Source organism: Trachemys scripta, chromosome 3 (assembly GCF_013100865.1).
Source record: "Trachemys scripta elegans isolate TJP31775 chromosome 3, CAS_Tse_1.0, whole genome shotgun sequence".
Lineage (NCBI taxonomy): Eukaryota > Metazoa > Chordata > Testudines > Emydidae > Trachemys > Trachemys scripta.
The window spans coordinates 6552101-6578749 of record NC_048300.1 but is presented as its reverse complement, the minus strand read 5'-3'; the positions used below and the strand labels follow the sequence as shown (position 1 = coordinate 6578749).

At 40.5% G+C, this 26649-nt stretch overlaps 1 protein-coding gene across 1 annotated transcript in view; it reads left to right on the top strand.

Moving 5' to 3' along the window:
- CFAP61 (cilia and flagella associated protein 61) overlaps positions 1–26649 on the top strand; it is a 182367-nt gene that overhangs the window by 81199 nt on the left and 74519 nt on the right. Inside the window, exon 19 of the mRNA XM_034764040.1 lies at positions 25751–25849. Coding sequence (XP_034619931.1) covers positions 25751–25849 — 99 coding nt within the window. The remainder of the gene's footprint in view (positions 1–25750; positions 25850–26649) is intronic.

Sequence of the window (26649 nt, the reverse complement as noted above, 5' to 3'; positions counted from 1 at the left end):
TGGGCAAACTTTTTGGCCTGAGGGCCGCATCGGGTTTCGTAAATTGTATGGAGGCCAGTTAGGGGAGGGGGTCGTGGCCCGGTCCCCACCTCCTATCTGTCCCCGCCTCCCCCCGGGACCCCTGCCCCATCCACACACACCCTTCTCCCTGTCCCCAGACTGCCCCCGGAACCCCTGCCCTTGACTGCCCCCAGCTGCCCCATCCAACCCCCCCTCCTTCCTGACTGCCACCCCAGGACTCCTGTCCCCATTCAACTCCCTGTTCCCCCCCGACCGCCCCAACCCCTATCCACATAGTTTACCCAACCCCCGCCCCCTGACCACCACCCCGAACTCCCCTGCCCTCTATCCAACCCCCTCTGCTCCGTGCCCCCTTACCACACTGCCTGGAGCACCGGTGGCTGGTTGCGGCGCTACAGCCGCACCGCCCGGCTAGAGCCGGGCCACGCCACAACGCAGCACAGAGACCGGGTCAGGCCGGACTCTGCAGCTGCGCTGCCCCAGGAGCTCACAGCGCCGCCGCCCAGAGCATTGCACTGGCGGTAGAGCAAGTAAGCTGAGGCTGCGGGGGCGGGGGAACAGCCTCCTGGGCCAGGAGCTCGGGGGGCGGGCAGGACGGTCCCGCAGGCCAGATGTGGCCCGCGGGCCATAGTTTACTCACCTCCGTCCTACACCATTTCCCTTGCAGCCCCTGGTATGGGGGTAGGGAGAGGGCCTGACTGGAGTGTGCTGCACTCCAGTAATCCCTGCCTCCCAGAAGTCCCACTAGGGGCATAGGCAATCACTGTAGTTTGTAAACTCAAACTGGAACGGGTACAGAGAAGGGCCACTAGGATGATCAGAGGAATGGAAAACCTGTCGTATGAAAGGAGACTCGAGGAGCTCGGTTTGTTTAGCCTAACCAAAAGAAGGCTGAAGGGGGATGTGATTGCTCTCTTTAAATATATCAGAGGAATAAATACCAGGGAGGGAGAGGAATTATTTCAGCTCAGTACTAATGTGGACACGAGAACGAATGGATATAAACTGGCCGTGGGGAAGTTTAGGCTTGAAATTAGACGAAGGTTTCTAACCGTCAGAGGGGTGAAATATTGGAACAGCCTTCCGAGGGAAACGGTGGGGGCGAAGGACCTGTCTGGCTTTAAGATTAAGCTAGATAAGTTTATAGAGGGAATGGTTTAATGGGATAACATGATTTTAGTCAAATGAACAGCGTGCCATCGCTGGTAAATAGTATCAATGGCCAATGAGGGTCTGGCTGGAGAATCTTGCCTACATGCTCGGGGTTCTACTGATCGCCATATTTGGAGTCGGGAAGGAATTTTCCTCCAGGGTAGATTGGCAGAGGCCCTGGAGGTTTTTCGCCTTCCTCCGCAGCATGGGGCAGGGGTCGCTAGCTGGAGGATTCTCTGCTACTTGAAGTCTCTAAACCACAGGATTTGGGGACTTCAACAGCAGAGTCAAGGGAAAGGGGTTGGGATGGCTTTGTGTCCTGCATCATGCGGGAGGTCAGACTAGATGATCATAATGGTCCTTTCTGACCTTAAAGTCTATGAGTCTGAGTCTAGATCAGAAAGCTGCAAACCAAATTGCCATGATTATTATAAGTTGTCCAAACCAAAGCAAATCAATTGTGCAGGCAGAGTCAGAGAACGAGTACTAATATTTTTAATAGCTAATACTTTCTAACCTCGAATTAGACTGTTGAGATTTTAATGTCCATTACCTTGTGACCTGCCAAGGCTAAATACAAATGCTGCTTCCGGTCTGGTTAATTTATAGTTCTCCACCCTCATTTCTAATCCTTATGGCTCATGAAATCCTTATGGCTCAGAACTTAAAACCATCACTGCTCCAGGACCAAATATTGCAAGGTTTGGACCAGAAACCAAGGTCATTTTTGGTCCTTGCACTCATCTGTTCTTAGCTGCCACAGATGGGGACAAAGAGACATTTTTTGTGATAGGATATTTTCTTAAACAAAAATTTGGCTGTGTGAAAGTTGCTTGACAGGATTAGTAGCAGTCCTAGTGTAATGATGACGTGGTTGAGCAGAATTCAGGTGAGAAGATCAAAGATTAATAATAAATTATGTTTATTCAATGGATGGAGAAATAAACAAGTTTATCCCATGAATAAAAACAAAACAAGAATCCCGTTCTCCTACAGCACATACAATCTATTAAAGTAAAAGAGGTCTAATTTTATGTCTACCCTCCTTATTGTCATTGTTCTTGGAACACTCTTCTTAAAGAAAATGTTTGTATAATTTTCATATCTTGGCGATATGAATATCTTTTCCATATGAGTGCATTTTCAGGCAGATTAAAAATGCTTAAATGTGTGTTGAAAAGCTTTTTTAAAACCAAAATAAGTTTTAGATGCCAGATTCTGAATAGAATCCTCACAGCAAAGTATTCATTACAGAAACAAAATAATGGAAAAAAATATTGCCATTTTAATGACTCTCTGCCTGCTAAGAGCTGAGTTCAGGGTTTTGTATTTTTACTACCACTGTTGTTGATATCACAATTAGAAATATCTGGATAGCATTAGAGGGGGGGAAATAAAAGCCCTTTATGAATGGTATTGCATTGTTATAAGCAATTGACAGAATAGCTCCCTTTCCCACTCCCTCCTCTGGGCTGGCAATGCCTTTCTTTCTAACATTCAAGCCAGTGTATCCCCTGTTGCTGTAAGAACTTCTCCTCTGGTGCTTCTGCCTACCGCACCTTAGACTCTCTATCCCAATGTATTTTTTAGCTGTTACCCTTTTTTCTGTTTCTCACCAGGTGCTGTTACTTACTAAACTGTGTAACTGTGTTATGCATATGACTCTTGCAGTGTTGTTACTAATTTATATTATAGTACCATCTAGAGAGCCTAGCTGCTTCCAGTGCCCCATTATGCTAGGCAGTGCACACAAAAGGAAGAGACGGTCCCTGACAAGCTTACAGTCTAAATAGACAAGACAGACAAAGGGTGGGAGAAAAGAAGTAGTAGTATCCCCATTTTACAAATGAAGAATTGAGGTACAGTGAGATCAAGTGACTTGACCAACGTCACACAAGAAGTCTGTAACAAAGCTCGGAGTTGAACCCACATCTTCTGAGTTCCAGTCCAGCACCTTAACCACTAGAGAATCCTTCCCATTTGTACAGCATTTTTCATACAAAAATTAATTGAATCCTTGACAATTTACCTTTACAGCTCCGAGAGAGTTCCACAGACAAGACTTCTCAGCAGTAAGCCTTATTCCAGCTGTGTTCTAATTAAGAGTTCTCACAAGATCTGTTTGTGTGATATTTAGGAGTACTGGTCTTGAAGACAATATAATTGGAACTTTCAGATTCATGAAACTTGAGTACTGCCACATAAGAACCATTAAGAACTCAAAGAATCAAAGGAGCTAGTACTCAGCATCACATTTTACATATTTTTATATTAATGTAGTATAAGCTTAACAAAGCTAAGTTTTAATTTTCATATCAGCAGTTGATAAAGAAAGTCTCCTGGTCAATGCAGAGACCTTTTAATACAATTTAATTTAATATATTCACAATTTTCTACCATTGTTTGCAAAGGTTACATGTACTAAAAATAACTAGATTGAATCAATTTATAAACCCCCTAATCCTTAAAAGAGGAAGTAGTTTTCTCCTCATTTTTCTTCCTACTTAATTATTTTACATTAGTAGTCACCATAGAAACACACAAATATAATTCACTTACCTGCATAACAGTCATTACAACTAGATTTTAGAAGTGATTTCAACTTGATTGAGACTGAGGAAATATATTTTTCATTAAATACTGAATTATATCTACTTGTTTGAAAGATGTAGAAAACTGCCTCTTGGTGCTATTGTATTGTAATATTAAATGTGACAGTCACACTGTAGTTTGTGGAAAATCCATTTGAGGCAGAGTACTCCAGTTATTTTTCTAGGACATTCAGTGCTTCCACTGTTTGAACAGGGCAGATTCTAGCATCAGTTCTTATCATCCAAATGTAAAAATGTGCTCTGTAGCCCATCCTCCAAAATGCTGAAGTATATTTTGGATGATATTATTTTATTAGAAAATGCTTTTTAAATCCCTCATTTTCACTCATGGAGTGAATATCGGGAGTTTGGAGGAACCACCCTCCAAACTCCTGGAATTGCCATACTGAATCAGACCAGTGGTCCATCTAAATCTGTGTCCAGTCTGACAGGGGGCAGTACCAGCTGCTTCAGGGAATCCTATAGTCATAGTGGACTATTATACCCTCCAGGAAAGCTTCTTTCTAACACCCCTTCCTTCAGCAAGTGGTTGGTTCATGCCCTGAAATATGAGGGTTTATAGCCCTAATGTTTTACCCCAGTGAATGAGAGTGGAGCGGTTCTTATTTTCCATGTGCCATTATCCAAATAAATGACTCCTGCTCCTTTTTCCTGAGTTCAGTCTTCTGCTTTATATGTTAGTTTTAGCTCAACAATAATTTTAGTTTAGTCTACAAACGAGTGAGAATTTTTTTCTTCAAGAATTGACCAAAAAGGGCACAACTGTCAATTACTCCTAGGCAGTTACACAGGAGAGTGAGGGTGTATAAGCCCCACCTTCATCAGCTGCATAGCCTTCCCTGATTGTGAGTCCACATGCAGGCGTGAAAGCAGGCTTCACACAGCCACTACACCCCATCCCTAATCAAATGTGTGCGAAGGGGCAAAAGAGAGGAAGCAAGCAGAGCCTTGGTTCTGCCCCATAAATTCATCAGCCAGCAGAGCTGAACTAGTGGTGGGGGTGAGAGGGGAGTGAGTAGCACTATAAATTGCTACAGTAATTAACTTCCCGGCAGGAGCAAAGACAAGCAGGGAAGGAATTGTGACTCCCGCAATTCATACCCAGGGCTCCTCCTGGCCAGTGCGATTATATGCTTCTCCTTACACAAAGACAGGAGTTAGGGCACTATCTAGGATTAAGACAAGGTAGTGCAACATCACACCTTTTGTTAAACCAGCACAATGTTTGCATGTACACCAGCCCTAAAGCAGAGGCAGCAGCCTAACAATGCTCTTTTTGTGGAGAAGCAGTTCAACCCAGCAACATATCAGTCCCTATTGTTCTCCCCGCTCCAAACTATCTCATTGGTGCTCTTGCCTACCGTTTGTTGTAGAATGTCAGAAGAAAAGACGATTTTGGATTGAATCAAACTAAAGAAGTACCAGGGACAGATTTTTAAAAGATGGACTTTTTTTTTGCATTGAATTACTTAGTCTTAGAACAAGAAGCAATAACAAGAAAAAGAGTTTGATCAGACATCAAGTAAAAATATATAATCTTACTTTCTCAGTGTTGTGAACATCAAGTGATAAAAAAAAAATTGTGTCAGGACCCCCAAAAACCATGCGATTGGCTTAAAAGTAATTAGATTTTTAAACTAATAAGTATTGGGTTATTTTTATTTGCCTTCTGGTTTTTGAGCTTTTAGAGCTCATGTTTTTAAGCTTTTGTCTACAACCATGAGTTCTAGAAATGTTCTTTTTTTTTTTTTTTTAAATGAAAGATGAGATTCTGATTACACAATTCCGGGAGCTGAGGTTTTAAGAAAAATACCAAATACCATGAAACTTGTGACTAAACCTGGATAGTTGGAAACTGTGCATTTTTTGGAAGTTTGGGGTATACGGAATGCAAGATCTGGTTCTACCTGAGTTTATTTTAGTGTGTGATCTTGAAATGTTTCCTGTTATGGACCTATAGTCATATTGGAATAAATATACCTGCTTCCACTTATGTCACTGGATATTGAAATATCTACTGTAATTATTAAATCACTGCAGTGAACTTAATGTACTGGTCATGTGCATTATAAAATTTTAAATTGCTCTTAACTTCCTCATTTCAAACTTGATAAATTATGCATTCCTTACTGAGATATACTGGCATATACATGCTAAATTTACAGTTATAAAACAAAGCCATATTTGAATTATTCAGCTGCAAAAAACAGCACCTGTAAGTATTTTTCAAGTGTGAATTCTGTTTTTAAAAGTACATAGTTCACAGTTTAAAAAATACTTGAAGTATATTGAAGCTGAGATCAAGCATGAGAAATACCAACCTGAGTTAAATATTTGATTTGAGAAAATTATGAGCAACTGGAAACTGGGTATAGAATGAAAGACATCTCATTTTAATGACTGTTACCTCAACAACATTTCCACTTGAACCTAGTTTATAGCATTATATTTTATGCATTTTCTTAAATATTGACATACTCTGAAAAAAATATCCTAGTTCCCCATTCCTCAGAGTACTTGATTTGTTGTTTTTCATTTATTCTAGTTTTCCACAAACATTTAGTGTCAGACGGTGTTTAAGAATGGCAGTTACAATAGGAAAGTTAGGCCAGGGAAGAAGATAATTCATGTTATGTCATTTTTAGTTTATTCCAGCATATGATTCACTGAACAGCATGCTAACTAGACACTCTGACAACAGTTGATTAGAGTTTGGCTACAAGATCCCAGAAAGTTTCCTCACGGCAGTATCTTGTCATTGGTTCCAGTACAATGAACCAATTAGCTTTTTATCCATCTCTTTGCATATAGGTGGGGGAAGTGTTATTGTGTCCTCATTATGGAAAACGTCCCTTTTAATCCATGATTTTAAAACCTTGTTAATCCAACCTCTGGTATAAAGAATGACTTATTCTCTGAATTCTATATATGTAGATGTACTATACACATAACAAATAAGAGGTTGCTGAGATCACAAAATGTAATATGAAGACACAGAATAGAACATATTTTGGCACTTAAAGGATCATTGTCTTAGTTTATTTCAGTAAAACATTGAATCTGGTCTTAAAATTAGATGGTCTCACTAGTTTGCTAAATCCCCGATTTCCTGTCAAGAAATCTGCTTCCCTCTGAAGGTATCTAAGAATAGCTTAGAAATACTAGTTTTTTTTTTTTTTTTAAAGCACTATTTGCAATAGACCAACTACAACTCCTGTTATCTGGCAGCACGCTATTACACAATATCCTGCACATCTGTCCTGTTTGGCAATAGCGAGCATAATGCTTGCTGTTTAATTAGGCTTTTTATCTTTACATTTGTCTGAGAACATCTGAAGCTTTCCATGTTGCCTGTCACTAATTAGTTGACTAATTAAATAGTTAGTGCTTACTTGCTGATCACAGAGCTAACATGTAATGAAGGGTTTAGTGATCTTTATTGTTTTATTCTATCTGTCTTTGCCACATGAGTTGATATATGTATGCTTCCTTTTGACTGCTTTTTTTTTTTTTTCATACCAAGGCAAATGCAAAACAATGTTGTAGTCTACCATGTGTTCAATGTCACTGGGCCTGCATCATTCAGACATTGTTGCCTTCCATCATTTCTAGTGAATAGAGATCAAGTTGTGACAGAGATAAATAGGATAGGTCATATCTTGCCTTGTTGTTAAATCAGTGTCACAATGGATACTGTCAGTGACTGATACTAGCATAACCTATAGGGAAGGCTATGAGTCAAGATCATCTTTCCTAGCAATCATTTGACTTTATTCTGCCAAAAATAATTCTGAACTATTACAGCCATATTATTATTTTATAATGAAATGGCTTGTTTTAAGTCTATTTTCAATTCAAAAACAAGAATATTTCTATTTTAAGCATTTGCCATTTTAAACATATTGTGCAAACACCAGGCTGGAACCAAGCATTCTGGCATGCTTTGTATTTGTATATATTTGTAGGTGTTGCTTTTTATTTTATTTTTTTAACTATATTTAGGGCGAAGAATATTATATATCACAAAGGACCTGTTGCAATGTCCAAAGTAATCAATGAGAAGAAATGTTGATATTTTAATTCTGGAAAAAAAAAGCTGGGTGACAAAGCATGATAATAGCACGAACAGCTCATTATGGAGCTTTGTATCTGAGTGCCTTGGAGTTTGTTGTAATCTGGACAATGCAGTTGAGAATAAAAAAGGACCATTCAAACTGCATCACAATCCATTTATATTTTCCATTTCTTTGTTTAAGTGGTACTGGAAATCACTGCTTTTCAGTTCTGTTCATGATTATTTTTCATTGTTTAAAGAATAGGGTGACCAGATGTCCCATTTTTATAGGGACAGTCCCGTTTTTTGGGACTTTTTCTTATATAGGCGCCTATTACCTCCCACCCCCATCCCGTTTTTTCACAGTTGTTATCTGGTCACCCTATTGAAGAAGCATGCTTTGGAAAAGAGATTTTTCTACCCATCATTGAGATGTGACTATTGGGATGTTCAAAACAGGCTGTCAGCTGCCCATTGGGGTTTGTTGGTTTGTTTGTTGTTTTTTGAAGTACAGTGGAATTTACAAGTTGAAATGTGAGATAGCTGGCTGGTTATGCTAGTAACTCTGCCCTCTGGTGTAACATAGGATTTGATTCTTGCTTACACATTTTTTAACATTCATGTGTAGACTTTGTATGACAAATTAAGACATTTGTTTGAAGGTATTTGCTTATTTATTATTTTATTTTTGGATGCTTCTTGCAATGCCTTTTAGAGATCACTTTTGGGGCATAATTACCCCCTGCACCCTATGTTTCTGCAGTGCAAAGAGGAATACTATGGGTGCAATTTATGTTGAAATGGGATTTGGGAGGTGCACAAGGAGTGGTAATGTAACTGCGTGGTATGTTCCCACAGCAACATAACTGTGAACAGCATCTATACACCAACCAGATGTGTGATTTCAGTAGTATGCGAAACAGAAGGCATGGCCTGCTGGAGGGGGAGGAGTTGGAGAACAGCCTTTGTAGTCAGTATGTTCTCCTTGTAAAGCGGTGGGTGTACCATGACTTAATGTTACTCTCCATCACAGAGCTCCTCTGCCTCCAGGGGAGCCAGTGCCAGCCTAGCAACTGTGCTTGGGATGTTGGAAGAACCAAAAGGGCAGCTGCTACATGATATAATCTTTTATTTTATTTAAAGTGAATTTTGTAATGTGGTATTACACCACCGTGGGTTTGGCTCTGGTGGCTACAGCGTCAAGCTTAACCGAGTGAAAGTCACCTCTGCTACTTGCTTCAGAGTTGGAGTCTCTAGGAACATATAAAGACCAAGGATAGTGACCACACATACATTCACCAGTACAAAGTCTAGTCCATTTTACTAGTTTTATTAAAGTTACAATTAAAGTTAAGATTACCCAAGCATACAGAAATTCTATACAGACCTATGCACAAGCTACACATGTAGTTATACTCACATCCTTAACAATAGTGTTAGGGTCTGATAGGTGTCCCATGGCTTGATCATCAGTAGAGGAATGGTTTCTGCAGGAGTCTCCCATAGGGAGCTCATTTTCCCGTTCTGGGCATCCCCTTTTTATAATGTGATTCTGTCTATACCTACATTCTGCACATGTCCATAAAAGTGTCAACCCTCTTTTCTCTTATTGGTCTGTGTCCCCTGGAAACTTAAGGGACCCCAATTTTCTATAGGCTGTGTAAGTTCCCTTTATTCTCATTAGCATTGATGCACAATCTGTATCCCAAGGTTAAGACACATGTCTGAGACACATGTGCCTTTACAGCATTTTTATGATCTAATATTAATCTTCTGGGTAATTTTGTGTAGTATTACCACTTGGTACCTCTTTTCCCATAAACTTAGGGCACTAGGTTATTTCTCAGTTATTGGCTTAAGTCATCATTTCTTGCCTCCAAGGCTTAAAATAGCTTAAGCTAATGTCTTGCAGGCCTCAACCTACGGGTTCTTGCATTTCAGCTTGTCTTACTCATGTCTAATACTTGGTTCCTGTAAATACTGATCAATCTTATACTTCTGTAATCCTACAAAGTAACTCTAATTAGCATACAATTAATATATATAATAGAACATTGATTAATCATAACATCACACAATAAATGGATAATAAACTAAAATAATTGGCTACAATGTGGATGTTCTGAGATCAGGGGTTTTGGGCCTAGTTTTTCTCTGGATCTTCAGCTAGCCATGGCCCCTTCCCTTACACAGCTGCCCGCTTTACAACAGGACAAGATAGCACCTTGGTGGCTGCAAAAAATCACACAACTTTGTGAGACATGCTCTCTTTCTGTGTGGATGATGTCTGGGGAACGTCTGGCCCTGGGTCAACAGGGAGAACAAGCATGTAGGACAGAATCTAAAGCCAATGGGAGTCTTTCTACTGATTTCATGCTTTGGATCAGGCCCGTACTTTTCCTCTCACTCAAGAGCAGTACATTCAGTATTTGTGCCAAGCGATGGGGAGCATTTCAGAATATTAGATCTTGTCTTGTAACAACACTAAAAAGGATTCAAATTAAGCATTGAAGTTGCAAAAATTGATTTGCGGCATAAGGAAATAGGCCATAGTATTAAAAATACCATGTTAAAGAGCTAGAATTTACACTAGATGTTACTCACTGAAACACTGGGAGCCAGTCTTTTGCCACATTCATACAGCAACAACAGAGTAGTAGCAGACAAGAAACTCAAACACACTCTTGATGTTCTTTCCTAATCTGCAGCTTCTCAGGGCTTTATTTGCAGAAGCCAGTATTAGTAAGCACTGTACCTCACCAGTGATTTTAACTGCTACGTTACAGGTGGTTATATCTAACAAAATCAAGTATACTGTTCCCAAGGTGGTCATATACATTGAGCAAGGGTAGAATGGCCGGACCCAGTAGCTCACAGGTTCTGATTAGGGTTTGAGGATAGATAGCATAGTTCCCTGCCAGACTGTGAATTGATTGCAAAGACTGAGCAAAAACAGTTCTGTTATTAATAAATAAATAAACCTTGCAACATTTTTGAGCAGCTCTAGCACGGAAACATCTGGGGAAAGGAAGTTTGAGATTTTGACACCAAAATAGCCCTCAATAAGGAGAAGTCATTTTGTGTGTTCTGGTGAAGATAGGTTTTGATCAAATTCTAAATGTTTGAAAATTGCATTTTGTACTTGTTCAGTAAATTCTGCGTGGGAGTATTTCTCTTGTAAACTGTGCAGCTAAGGAGGTTCATAATGTGTGTGTCTGCCTGAATAATTTAGCTGCACATCTTCCCCACATGAGCTGAGACAAGACCTTTTGTAAGGTACCCTGCTCTGTCAGACAAACTTACAAGTGGTTCTCTCCTGCGGGTTGTTATGGACTAGAAGATCTTGGAAATACCACAAACCCTAAGTGAAGGGTGCTCTATACCTGTGCTTGCCAGGAGGCGATCAGGGACCAAATTATACTTCAGAATTATAATTTGGTCCCTACTTATTCCTTGCTCCAGGAGGGGAGTAAACTGGATCAGCCCTATAATGGGTGTAGCTTACTTCTGCCAATGTGTTTAGGAGCGGAAACAAGGCTCCAAACATCTCCTCCCCCTGCCCACTTACCTATACAGGACCCTGCGTCAGCAATACTTTCCCCATCCCACACACAGACCAGCAATTCAGGTAGCTGGCATCTTACACCACCTTATCCCAGCACAGGCAGGTAACCCAGCTCATACTTGAGCCTAAAGTGGAGCTTGGGTAAAGGAAGAGAGAGGGAAGAGAAAGTGCTGTTAGTCAAGCTTCATGTCTAAGTTGGTTGTAGTAATGCATGGTCCCTCAGTTTGCCTCTATTGTTGTCTGTGTTTTTTCCTTTATACTTACACTCTGGGGGTTTTATTGGTATGCATGGAGAAACAATACAGATATTCTTTTAAAATATTGACAAGATGCTAGGCAATACGATGATGTTGAGAAGAGGGTTTCAGGAGAGCCAAGGGGCAGAAGGGTTGGGTGTTGAAGACACATGGGTTGATCAGGGTTTAGACGTCATGTTGCTTGGAAATGAAGAAGACAAAACAGAATAAAAAGAGAACTAATTGAATTATGGGGAAACAGTCAAAGATGGAGGTTGGAGCAGTGTGTGTGTGAAGGAAACCATTATAGAGGAGAAAGCAGAGTTGAAATTAGAGACCATGGAGTTGACACAGATGAGGAATGGAAAGAAGGAGCTGAGAGTTGCAGAGACGTTCGATAAATCTACTGGAGAGCATGAAAGCAAGGAGAGGGGAGGGTGAGTTATTCAAGGAGATGAAATGGAGATCGGGGAGGGAGTTTGAAGATAGAAACTGGAAAGATTAAGTGTCTGGCAAAGACTAGGTCAGGAGAAGGGCTGAGATGGCGAGTTGGCCCAAAGCTAGCCATCAAATGAACAAAATGAAAAGAACTGAAAAGGAGAAGTCAGACTAGTGAGTATTATGGGAATTTAAATTGTCTGGGATAAGGGCATGGATGGCGCAGATTTAAAAAAAAAATCAACCATTAAAGTTAGGCGAGCTCAGGGAGTCTGGGGAAGGGAGCTGCTACTCAGAGGAAGGGAGGGAGGAGAAGTGAATGGAATGAAGTTAGAGGAGGAGAAAGGAGCAGGATGTGACAGGAGGAGAGGACCACCTTTGAGTGAGGATGATTAAGAGGAGTGATCACCAAAGAGGAGAGAAGCATCCCAAGCAGAGTCAGAGGAGAGAGCCAGGTTTTAGAGAGGGAGGAAAGAAGCAGGAAATAATTTGTGGATCAAAATGAATTTATTGGAGATGTAGCAGGAGTTAAAGGGGTATCAGGAGGAGAGAGAGGGAGCACAGATTATAGGAATAATCTTAGCAGAGAGAGAATCTGTGGGGCACGTATGAAGTCTGGAGTGAGGAGTCATTCTGTTACTCCCCTGGCATTCAGGGAGGTAAAGCTGCAAGATGCGGGAGAGAGACGAGCCCTTGTAGCTTCCTTGAGGAGAATCAGTCATAGGTCAAAGTGAAAATTCCTTGGCTTTTTGGAAAAATTGACAGTAAGATGAAGGAGACAGTGACTGCTTAATGGGCTGGTGCTGCATGGTGCTTTGCTTATTCTGTCTGTGGGGTACAGCATCTGTCAGAGGATGAAGGAAGAATGTCATTACTAGAGCTGGCTGGAAATTTTCCAACTGAAAGTTTTTCTGTCAGTAAATGCCACTTTTTTGACTAAATTTTCTTTTGAAAAAAATTAAATGAAGTGTTGTGATGATGATCGATCCGTTTTGATGCTATTGGAACAAAATGTTTTTATTTTTTGTTTTGAAAGACTTTGTTCTAAAAAATTTTTTAAGTCAGAATGGAACAAAAGTCTTGATTTTTATCAAAACGAAACATTCGACCAGATCAAAATGAATTTTTTTTAAATATTGTTTTGTGGGAAAATTTGTTTTAATTTGGAACAAAACAAAATTTTAAAATGGTGGATTTTCCCATAGAACAGAAAAAGTTTTGACCACCTCTAGCCACCAGAGCTGTGAAGGTATGTTCCTCTGCCGATATAGCCTACAATCAGCTGATGGCTATGGGGAGCCTGGGGAAAGATAAGGGATGAAAACCTGGCCCCACTGAAACTCTCATTGACGTCAGTGGGGCCAGGATTTTATCTAAAGTGTCCGCTACTACGAAGCCCTGTGGAGCAACTGACAGCTAGTCATTTTTAGTCCTGGTGCTGCAACTCCGATGGAGAGGGAACTGTCGAGGAAAAGCCAGTAATGATTGCTGAGAAGTTTTACAGAGAATGCAGAAAATTCTGGTTTTGAATTATTCAGACAAAATCTTTGAGAACCGTTATGTATGCTTGATCCAACGGAGCATAATTCTATACCTGGGAATCCTATTAATTAAAAATTCCACTAGGACAAAAAAATGTATTTAAGGTCACTTCCTGGAGTCCAGTCTTGAAAGCGTCCTGATAAAAACTCCACTACAATGCTTCTCTTCACCAAAGCCATTTCAGATGTCTTGGCATTTTTTTCTCCAGTGTTGGTTCACTGGAGAATTGGTTTATCTTGGAGAACTCTTAATTAAAAATGTATAATTTCTTGATGGATATCTGTGTATCAGTTCTTAAGTAGGAATCCTGTTTTGAAAATCTAAGTTGATGTACATATGTAGTTTCTTGTCTGCCAATACATTTTTTGGAAGTCATTGTTCACACAATGATCTCTTTTGCTTCCTCCTTAGTTGGCACTCTCACTTAGAGCATAGTAAACAAGAAAGTCTGACCTCAGGTGTGGGGCCTTCATGATGTTTGGTATGACATCCTTTCCACAGAGAGAGAATATTGCGCATTATTTTCCCATGACTCCTCATATTTATAAAATCATAGAAATGTAGGGTTGGAAGGGACCTCAAGAGGTCATCAAGTACATCCCACTGCGCTGAGGCAGGACCAAGCAAGCTTAGAACATCCCTGATAGGTGTTTGTCTAACCTGTTCTTAAGAACCTCCAATAGTAGGGATTCCATAGCCTCCCTTGGAAGCCTATTCCAGAACTTAACTACTCTTATAGCCAGAAATTTTTTCCGAATATCTAACTTAAATCTCCCTTGCTGCAGAATAAATGCATTACTTCTTGTCCTACCTTCAGTGGACATGGAGAATAGTTGATCACTGTCCTCTTTATAACCGCCCTTAACATATTTGAAGATCATTATCAGATGCCCCATCAGTCTTCCTTTCTCAAGACTAAATATGCCCAGTTTTTTAACCTTTCCTCATAGGTCAGATTTTCTAAACTTCTTTATTACTTTTGTTTCTCTCCTCTATACTCTCCCCAGTTTATCCACATCTTTCCTAAGTGTGGTACCCAGAATTGGATACAGTACTCCAGCTGAGGCTTCACCTGCCTGTGCTGAGTAGACCGGGACAGTTACCTCCCATGTCTTACACATAAACCAGAATGATGTTAGCCTTTTTCGCAACTGCATCACATTGTTGACTCATATTCAACTATAACTAGATCCACTAGAACTTCCAGATCCTTTTCAAATGTACTATCACCTAGACAGTTATTCCCCATTTTGTACTTGTGCATTTGATGTTTCCTTCCTAAGTACTTTGCTCTTATCTTTACTGAATTTCATCTTATTGATTTCAAATCAATTCTCAAATTTGTCAAGGTTGTTTTAAGTTCTAATCCTGTCCTTCAAAGTGCTTGTAATCCCTCACAGCTTGTTGTCATCCACAAATTTTATAAGCGTACTCTGCACTTAATTATCCAGGTCATTAATGAAAATATGGAATAGTAGCAGGTACCCAGGAGTGACCCTTGCAGGATCCCACTATAGATGCTCTCCCAGCTTGACTACGAACCATTGGTAACTACTCTGTGAGTATGGGTCTTTCAATCAGTTTTGTACTCACCTTATAGTAATTTCAGCTACCCCACGCTTCTGTAATTTGCTTGTGACAGTATCACGTGGGAGTGTCAAAAGCCCTACAAAAATCGAGATATGTCACATCTGTTGATTCCCTCCCTATCTACTAGGCCAGTAACCCTGTCAAAGAAGGAAATTAAGTTGTTTGGCATGATTTGTTCTTGACGAATCCATATTGGCTATTCCTTATAACCCTGTAATCATCTAGATGCTTACCAATTGATTGTTTAATTTGTTCCAGTAACTATCCATTTACTGAAGTTAGGCTGACTGATCTATAATTTCTCTGGTCCTCTTTGTTCCCTTTTTTAAAGATAGGTACACCTCTACCCCGATATAACGTGACCTGATATAATACGAATTCGGCTATAACGCGGTAAAGCAGCGCTCCGGGTGGGCGGGGCTGCGTGCTCCGGCAGATCAAAGCAAGTTCGATATAACGCGGTTTCACCTATACCGCGGTAAGATTTTTTGGCTTCCGAGGACAGTGTTCTATCGGGGTAGAGGTGTAATATGTTTTTCCTTCTTCACTCCTCTGGGGCCTCAGCGGTCCTCCATGAGTTCTCAAAGATAATTGCTAACAGTTCAGAGATTGGTTCAGCTAGTCTTGTAAGTGTCCTAGGATGAATTTCATCAGGCCCTGCTGACTTGAATACATCTAACTTATCTAAATAGTCTAACCTGTTCTTTCCCTATTTGGCTTTCATTTCTTTCTTCTTGTTGTTAATATTATTTGTGTTGTTTGTCTGGTCATCGTTAACAATTTTAGTGAAGACTGAAGCAAAACTGGCATTAAATACCTCAGCCTTCTTGATGTGATCAGTTATTAACTCTCCTTCCCCTATAAGTAGAGGATCTCCACTTGTCTTCATCCTTTTCTTGTTCCTAATGTATTTAAAGAACAACTTCTTCTTCCCTTTTATGTCCCTTGCCACGTGTAATTCATTTTGTGACCTAGGCTTTCTGATTTTGTCCCTACATACTTGTGTTATTCTTTTTGTTCTCCTTCCTAATAATTTGTCCATGTTTCCACTTTTTATAGGATTCCTTTTTGATTTTTCAGGCCATTAAAGAGCTCCTGATGAAGCCATATTGGTCTCTTAATAGCTTTCCTTTGCATCTGGATAGTTTTACATTGTGCCTTTAATATTGTCTCCTTGAGAAACCACCAGCTCTCCTGAACTCCTTTAGCTCTTAGATTTTCTTCCCATGAGACCTTATCTACCATTCTCTGGATTTATTAGTCTGCTTTTTCAAGTCCATTGTCTTATTCTGCTGCTCTTATTCCTTCCTTTCCTTAGAATCATGAAATCTATCATTTCATCATTTTCACCCAAATTGCTTTCCACCATCAGGTTTGCAACCAATTCCTCCCTATTTGTCAGAATCAAGTCTAAAATGGCTGTCCTTCTGGTTCCTTCCTCCATTTTCTGGAGAAAAAAAAAGTTGTCCTCTATACATTCTAAGAACTAATTGGAAATTTTGCATTTTGCCATATTACTGTTCCAACAGATGTCTGAGTAGTGGAAGTCCCCCATTACTACCACTCTTGTGTTTTGTATATTTCTGTTATTTGATCTAGAAATGCCTCATCCACCTTCTCTTCCTGATTTAGTGATCTGTAGTAAACCCATATCATGACATCAACCCAATTTTTCCCCTTTTATCTTTACTCAAAGACTTTCAACTGGTCTGCCTCTCACCTCCTTTTGGAACTCAGAACAAGTGTATTTATTCTTGATGTATAATGCAATACTTACTTACTTTTTCCCCTGCCCATCCTTCCTGATCCCCTGTATACCAATGTTCTGGTAATGAGAACATGATCTTATGTTGATTCTTATATGCCAGAAAAGAATGCTGGTACCTGAACAATGGGAGAAAAAGAAAGGCGTGTAACTGACTTCAGCTCTGGCTGGCAAAGCAACAAGTCACAAGGCAGCAAGTAGCCAAGAAAGTAATTAAGATAATTTATAGTATCATAACATTGTTAACATGTCGAGAAAGGTGCACTGAGTGAAGGCCACTGTGCCAGATTTTAATTGAAAATTAAAGTGATTTCATTTATCTGTCATATAATGTATGTACAGATTTGATTTTCCCCATTTCCACAACCTAGGGAGGTTATGGAATCTCCGTCATTGGGGATTTTTAAGAACAGGTTGGACAAACACCTGTCAGGGATGTCTAGATAATACTTAGTCCTGCCTTGAGTGCAGGGGACTGGACTAGATGATCTCTCGAGGACCCTTCCAGTTCTATGATTATTATCAGCTACCCTTATTATACTGTAGCATTTGCTTCTCTAGTTTTAAATACTCCTCAAAACTGGCAATTTCTACAATTTTTTTAGAACTGTCTCGAGCTTTCATATTTAGAACCACTTTTATGAGATCAGGTTAGAGTACAATGGAATTCAAGGTGTCTGTGCCTTTGACTTAGTACGTCATATAACACCAAATATTAAGGTTGTTATTTAAATACTATGCTTACAGGAGACCAGCACATCGGATAACCTTTTTTTATTATTCTGAGACTGTATTACTTCCTAGTACAATTTTGTCATTTACTTTAAACTACTGAAAAAGCTGCACAGGTGTGTAATATTTAGGTTCAAGAAAATGAAATGGAAACATTTAGATCCATGTGGGCTACTGCTCTTTACTTTGTGTTAAAAGGCTATTTGGCTATATATTTGTTCAAATGAGAGGTTTAATGAAAGCAGTTAATTAAATGACTTGCTTAGACAGTTTTTGCTAAAAACAGCAAAAGCTAAGGAAGAATAATCTGGTAGATTTGCAAATGGCTCTTGCCAAGATGCCTGTAAGTAATATAGTAATTTATTTTTTTTGCTTACTTCTTTTATTATCCTCACAATAAATTGGCAATGGGACCCTTTTTTATTTCAAGAACAAGGGTGTTTAAGGCCTTCTTTTGTAGATGTCCTCTAGAACCGTGCAATGAAACTCAATACCTTTTACTTATTTCCCTAGATACTCTAATCCCTCCCTGCTTGACAAGTATCTTTAGCTGTTCTTCCCTTTTGTCTCCACAGCAACATGAATCCCTGCAGGAATTATTTGCTTCTAAATTGCAGGTGCACTTGTGTAATGTTTCACTGGTTTGAGCTCTTAACTTGAAGACTTGTTCACAAAATGGTGACCTCTCCTTTTACAGCACTTGATGTTGGGCATTGTTTATATACATTAAAAGCATATAACCCACTATGTTTCCTAATATGCAGTACCTGTTTTTCAGTATCTGTTGTTGTTTTTCAGTTATCAGGAGCTTGCTTTTAGACTGGCAGTGAGGAACTAAAGCCAGAATGTATGAGCCATTCTTTCATCGGCTTAGAAATAAAACGATATAAAAAGAACCCCAAATGTATTGATGGAAAGTATAATGATACTCAGCAGTGTCATTGGCCAGTATTTTCAAACCTGGCTGCTTTCACATAAATCTGTATTCCAGCACCTGATTTTCATAGATGTTGAGCACCTGCAGCCCCCATTGACTTGTCAGGCTAATTATATTTAGGTGCCTATATATGGATTTAAGAGCCTAACTTTTGGTGCACAGGGTAAAATTTTCCAAAGCACCTTTGTCACTTAGGCATTTTTGAAAATGGGATTTATGCACCTGAGTTACTGACAGCCAGTTTTTTAAAGCTATTTAGGCCCTTATAACTGCAAATAAGGGCCTAACAGGATTTTCACAAACACCAATCTGCATCTTCAGGTGCCTAAATACCTTTAAAAATCTGGCCCTTTGGCACTTTTGGAAATGTCACACACAGACTTGAACATTTTGGCCACTAAATTTATGAAATTGACATAATTTCCATTATTGGGGGTTCATAACTTGGCTAGAAGAGATACTTTGGACTCTTGATATACAAAATCTTATTTTAGATATTTAAAAAAAGATGTATTTTACTAATCAGTGTTAAAGAAGGACAAATAATAGAAAAATGTTTACTGGGTTTTCATGCTTTCCATATGACCCTATAACTTAAAAATAGCCTTCTATTTAAAATGACATTGTTCTTATGATTAGTGTGATAAATAAATTGCTTTTGGAACACAGGAGTTGCCATGTTGGAGCTCTCTAGTGGTCAGTCTAGTCCAACCTCCTGGTCTGGTCTCCAGCTATGAATTTGTCAGTTCTTACCTAATGCCTGCAGCCTGGACAAGAGCCGGCATCTGGTCTGCCAGCGCCACAGTTACACCCCTGTGACGTTCCTCACCGTCTTCTCTAGTATTGCCCAACCTAAATGTTTTTGTGTCTTCTGCTAATTTTGACATCTCATTCTTCACCTCCTTTTTGAGATCATTAAGAATATGTTAAACTACACCAGTCCTAGTACTGAATCTTGTGGCACTCCACTGCTAACCCTTTGCCAGGTTGAAAACTGGCCATTAATTCCTACTCTGTTTTCTGTCTCTATGAATGCTTACTTCCCTTGATTTCATTTTGTGAGGGATTTTGTAAAAAGTTGTTTTGATAAACTAAGGGTGGTATTTTCAAAAGCACTCAGCATTGACTTAACTTTGATCCCATTAAAGTCAATGGAGTGCATTGACATAAATGAGAGCAGAGTTAAGCCAATGCTTGAGCACTTTTGAAAATCCCAACCAAAATAATTTCAAGTGGTTCTCCCTTATCAGCTTTTTGCTGACATGCTCAAAAATTTCTAATAAATTCAAGAGGCACAGTTTTCCTTTAGAGAATGCAGGCTGCTTTACCCCTTGTTGTATCTTGTTCTTCTAAGTGTTTTAGAATTCTACTTTTAATTATTCTTTCAACCAAATTATCTGATAATGGGGTAAAGCTGACTGGTCTCCAATTCCCATTTTTGTATTTAAAAAATAATTAAAATGTCAAAGAATATGAAGGTTTAAACGTGGGACAACATGTCAACTACTTATTGTAAGGGCTTTCACTGTGCAATTATGTTTTATTATATGCACAGGAAGCGACACCTATCATTAAGACTGCCGAACACTTCCCATCGTAAGACCTGGTTTTCCGTTGCTTATAATTAGGGCTCCGTGTCTGTCACAGAGGTTGCGGAAGTCACGGATTCTGTGACTCTCTGTGACCTCCGTGACATCTGCAGCGACCAGTGTGGCTGACCCCGGGGCCGCCCAAGCAGCTAGCCCCAGGGCCAGCTACTCTGGTGGCCCCGGGGACAGCCACACCGGCCGCTACTGGAGTGGCTCCACAGCCAGCTGCTTAGGGAGCCCCACAGCTGACCGCACCGGCCGCTGCTGGAGCTGTTCTGGCGGCAGCCGCACTGGCCCTTACTCAGGCGGTCTCTGGGATGGGGACTGCCTGAGAAGCTGCTGATGCGGCTGGCCCCGGGCACTGCCTGAGCAGCCGTCCTGGGGGCGGTGGAAGCAGTCACAGCTTGGTGGCCCCCGGCAGTGGTCCCATGGACGGCCAGAGCAGCAGCGGGGAGACGGGCATTGCAGCTGCTGCTAGGGTGGCCCCTGGCAGCTGGTGCCACTGGCCCTGCACTCCCTCCCCCAAGCAATGCCTTCCTCCCAGGGCAATCCCCCAGAGCACCAGCCCTCTGGGGGTCCTCCAGAGCAGCGGCTCCCGTGTCTCCCCCCAGCAGAGGCCCCCCAGAACAGCAACCCCCCGGCTAACATTTAGTCTGGAATATTTATAGTAGAAATCATGGACAGGTCACAGGCTGTGATTTTTTTGTTTATTGCCCGTGACTTGTCCATGACTTTTATTAAAAATACCCATGACTAAATCGTAGCCTTACTTATAACTTTGCAAAACTTTCGTGTTGCGATTTTGTGTTCATTTTCTCTGCCTCAGGCTGAATTGTTCTAGAAAGTTTCTACAAAAAGAGTTCAGCCTTTTCTTAGTACAAGGTTATAGAAAAATACTTTGTTTTGCTCATGTTAATGAAGTAGTTGTAAGAAATTATTTTAGATGCTCTAGTGTCTTCATGCCTGGGAGAAGGGTCTTCAAATTTGGCAGGGAGGCCATCCTAGTGTCAGGGATGTGCCTTTCATTGTTCCTGAGAAAAAATGCCCAAATTTGACCAGATTATCAGCCTTTGTAAAATCTCAGTCTGCACATGCTTGTTAGAATCTGCAGGCTAGAATCTCTGAAGATTCCGTCTGTACTGAGCATGCTCCAGCCCCTCACATCTTCTAAGTGTGACTGGACTGTAGGTAGGGCCCTACCAAATTCACAATCCATTTTGGTCAATTTCACGATCATAGGATTTTAAAAATCATAAGTTTCATGATTTCAGCTATTTAAATCTGAAATTTCACAGTGTTGTACTTGTAGGGTCCTGACGCAAAAAGGAGTTGTGGGGGGGGTCGCAAGGTTATTGGGGGGAGGTTGCAGTACTGCTACCCTTACTTCTGAGCTGCTGCTGCTGGCGGCGGCGCTGCCTTCAGAGATAGGCAGCTGGAGTATGATGGCTGCTGGCCGGGATCCCCGCTCTGAAGGCAGCAGTGCAGAAGTAAGGGGTAGCATGGTATAGTATTACCACCCTTACTTCTGCGTTGCTGCTGTCAGGGTACTGCCTTCAGAGCTGGGCTCCCAGCTAACAACTGCCGCTCTCCGGCCACCCAGCTCTGAAGGCAGCGCAGAAGTAAGGGTGGCAATACTACAACCCCCCCCTAAAATAACCTTGCGATCCCCCTGCAACTCCCTTTTGGGTCAGGACTCCCAATTTGAGAAACACATGGTTTCCCCATGAAATCTGTATAGTATAGGATGAAAGCACACAAAAGACCAAATTTCACAGGGGAGAAACCAGATTTCACAGTCGGTGATGCGTTTTTCGTGGCCGTGAATTTGGTAGGGCCCTAACTATAGCAAGAGGATGACAGTTTCATGATTAAGTTGAATGCTACCCTGGAGAATTGGATTCTATGTCGACCTCTGCCACAGAGTTCCTGTGTGATGCTAGGCAAGTCACTTAAACCAAAATGTTCATAGTTGCCCAATATGAGAGACCTGGGGGCAGATTTGCAGAAGTGCTGAGCACTGACACCGGCAGCCAAACTCAGTTGGAGCTCTGCTTTTGACATATTAAGTGCTATAAAAATGCTATAAAAATATTCTGAAAATTCAGGTCCTACGTGTCTCCTATTTGGCCATCAGAATTGGTGAATGTTTTTGAGAATTTGGGCCTTAATCTCTCTCTGAGCTTCAGTTCCCACAGTAAAATGGGGATAAAAACACCACCCAATCTCACAAAGGTGTTGTAAAGATAAATTACGTAATGTTTGTGAAGCACTTGGATGTTATGGTTAGAACATCCTAGAAGTGCTGCGGAGGAAATTATTAATATTTCATTCAGTGCAATGTTGGAATGGATAAGGTGGCCTGGGGCCACACAGTGAGGATAAAAAGAAATATTAAATAACTACACATTTACTGAATGAGGTAGATTTCCTGTAGAAAAATAATATGGGGATCATGTAATTAAAGGCAGTATCAGAGTGAGAGGGAAAATTAAAGTTTCACAAGCAACCTTAAAACTGTCATTTCCTAACTATTGAGTGCCTAACTTTGCATCCTTAATGTTATTTTAACTTGGTTCTTTCAATGTAATTTAGTATGTACATTACAGTAGCACTCAAGATTGGAGCCCCCATTGTGCTAGGTGCTGTACAGCATCCATGAAGAAATGGTCCCTCCCCCAAAGTGCTTACAATCAAAGATGATAAGTGATGTATGAAGGGGGCAGAGGGACAGATTTATACATTGAAACATCAGTAATTTGTATATCAGTTTCCAGTTATTGTCCTTATAACTGTATGTAAATTGCCAAGTATCTGAATATTATGGATCTTGACGATTAATGGTATTCACTCACACCCACAGTAGCAGCTCCAAATGCAGATGGCGTACTGTATGTTTTAAAATGCAGACGAATGGATTGGGTCTGATTTTCATTTACACTAAAGCCACTTTACAACACTCTGAGTATAAAGGGGCCTTAAAATGGGAGAAAATTATATTTATACCCACTTTAAGGACCTTTTGCACTGTTGTGTAAAATGTCTTTTGTGTAAATGAAAATCAGGCCTATAATCTGTATAAATATATGCACGCTGTTACATTCAGGTTATTTATTACATTGTGCCCAAAGTATGCATGGAGATTTATAGTAGATGATCCATAATCCAGAATTAAACTATTAATATGCATTTATAGAGTGGCAGCCATAACCTTGAAATTCCTTGGTTTAAGTATGACCTTTCACTTTGTTTGAATATATTTTTTTAAATGTATGAATAACAAATTAACATTAGTAGATAAAAAGCATACCATTTCCTTGTAGCACTTATATCTATCCATATTTAAGTTGTACAAAGCCTTGAAGATTATAAGGCTTAATCATTCATAATATTTATTTGTTTTTAAATGTCAGATCCAGGTTAGTTTAATATATTGTCGGAGCCCACGTTGTTAATCAAAATGCAGTGGGACAGATTCTCTTGATATGTGTCAAAAAGCACATGCAATTGAGAAAATGGCAGAATCTCTTGGTGCTTAGATTCTGGCCCACACAAATGAATTGCTCTGTGGAACCTGCTGGGGATGGCATTGAAAAATCTGCTGTTCCATTGACGAACCCTACTCATTCCAAGAAATCCATTACAGGAAGTGGATGTACTCTCCTCGTTGCCAGGAATCCATTACAGGAAGTAGATGTACTCTCCTTGTTGCCAGGAATCCATTACAGGAGGTGGCTAGAGTATTGCAGGCCACGAGGCTCTCTCATGCCACGGTGGCCTCGCCGTCCAGCTATTTTCCTTTGGCGACTGAGCCACAAACAGCACTGACAAAGTTGGGATAGCCTTATTTCAACCATCCCGCCAGCGGGACTGCTTCCTGCCTTTGTCGCATGTTATGTAATGGCACATTGGGAGGAACCGGTCACTCATGAAAACGCTATATCCTGCTTTGGGCAGTGCTCAGCAGGTGTGGGACTCTGCTCTAAGCATAACCTACACATTGTTGCTAAGGGTCTGTCCTTTTCCTAGCATGCACTGAAGCCATGTGAAAGCAGTAATTGTAGTTGTCCACTGATATTCATCAGCTGTCTGAATAACTGCACATTTCCAGCATGCATTGTGTCTGTCTGAATATGCGCTTTGGCCCCAATTCTGCAAACCACTGAAGCACATGTCTAAATCCATTCCTATTCAGCAAAGCATTTGAAATCAATGGAAGTCGAATGTGTGCTTAAAGTTAACGTTGCTTTGCTAAAACAGGGACTTTATTTCTGCTTTGCCTTCTCTTTACTTGCACTATCTTAACTTTGCATGGGTGTGGTGAGCCATATGTTTACTAGAGAGACAGAAAGATATAGCCATGTTTAAACTCCCACATGAAGATAACACAAGGGTCTTCCTTCTACCGTTGCTGTCTATCAGCAACAAACAACTTTATTTGTATAAGTGAAGCCTCGGAAGGGTTCCGCTTGAGGGTCTGATGCAGGAATGTCAGCCAGGCCCTCTTACGAAAACATCTGCTGAATCTTAACCTTATCCAAGAATTTGAATTAGCGATCCAGATTGTGGCTGGCACTAATGGAGCTCTACAGGGATTAAAGGGGGAGTAAGATCATCTTCACTTACCAGCATGGCCTCCCCAAAACTTGGGTTCAGATGTGAGGGGAAGAACAGGAACTGCACCCCTGAGAAGGTGGGCAGAGAGTGGGCACAGCCTTGGCTCCATCCCCTCTGTAGTGCCAGCAGGCAAAGCTGAACTGGCACGAGTGAAAGCAATCTGCATCTAGTGACATGTATAACTTCCTAAGGGCAGGGGGGATCAGAGAAGGAATTTTAACTCTATAGAGCTTTGTTTTCCCCAGAAAATTAGGTCATGTGGGTGGGAGCACTAACTAGAGAACCTGCAGTGACTGACATGGTATTACACTCAAGGTTGACAAGGACTATTGTGTTTAACTTCATGCCAGCTACTACAGCTAGCCAACGCTATGTCAAACACAACAGCCCTCCTCTACTCAGAGTGCTAAGTCATGCTTAACACTGTGTTCATTACTATGACTCCTCAAGGCCGTTTTCTAACACAACCTAATTAGCAAGTGAAGGCAAGGCCTGAGTCAGTTCCTGCCATGGCGCACTTCTGAGGCAGCATAGATACATGCTTCCTCATACCCAAGTCATTGAGCAAAGGCTCAGTCTAGCTCTAGGATGACTTTCAAGTTAAGTGGTGACTGAAGTAATTTATGCCATATAGCTCTAGGGACACAGATCATAATTATTTGTATTGTATTTCTTATCTGTATTATGATGTAGCCCAGAGATCCCCAATCAGATTCAGGGCCTCATTGTGCTGGATTCTGTACAGCTAAAACAAACTTCTCAGGAATAGATTGGGAAACCCTGTTGGATGTAAACACTAATTATAACAGTACATTTCAGCAAAATCAAATTGCAAGTATATCTAACTGAACTTCAGCAAACTCATGCTGATCTATGTTTTGCATTTTGTTTTTACTTCTTTAGTCCACACCTGAAGTTTAACAATCTGACCCTGATTTCAACTCATGGGCTTCCAGGAAAAAATCCACCAGACTCTAAGAACAGAGGATTTTTAATTCACAGGTTTGATTTAATTTCTAAATATTTGTGATAGTTTCAAAGGAAAATATAATACATGTGAATTTTTTTGTGACTTTGTAGTACAATTCAGCATACATATTTACAGAAATGTGTATTTTCCTCAAGTCTTAGCGCTTATAATAAGAAACTAAAATACAAACATGATCAGAAAAAATAAAAACATAATCAGAAAAACTCTCCAGGTTGGGATTCAACACAGTTCTGTTGTGATCCTCAATTATTGATGTGCTTTCTCAAAGGCATTCTCCACGTCTCCTGAACTGCCACACCTTGTGGATATATGTATCCGTACCTACAAGTGATGGAAAGCCATGTCACAGAGATCATTTTTACCTCTTGCCAGAAGGAATTCCACTGCCAGAGCCTTTCCCTGCTGCCACCCACTGCCAGAGCCTTTCATTGCCACATGTAGTGACACACTGCAGTGTGGACGCAGCCTACCTTTCACTAGGGCATGTAGCTACATGTACCCTACACACCCCCATAAGTGTAGGCAACACTTTAGGTCTTTGTCTTCAGGGAGTATGTCAGTACAATGCTAGGTGCCAACCCAACTAATAGGACAAGACAAAGGCAAAGAAGATTTGAATTTAATAGATAACCCACATCCCTATATACATGTTTCATATATAAACAAATATTTCCAGTGACATTTACAAAATATCTACATCTATAGAAAATTGTAGTTCATAACTGTGTAACCAGAGCTAGTTGTTTAATTTGAAAATAGATAAATAATGGATCTGAATTAATTTAATTAAGGAGCAGCTGGAAATTAAAAC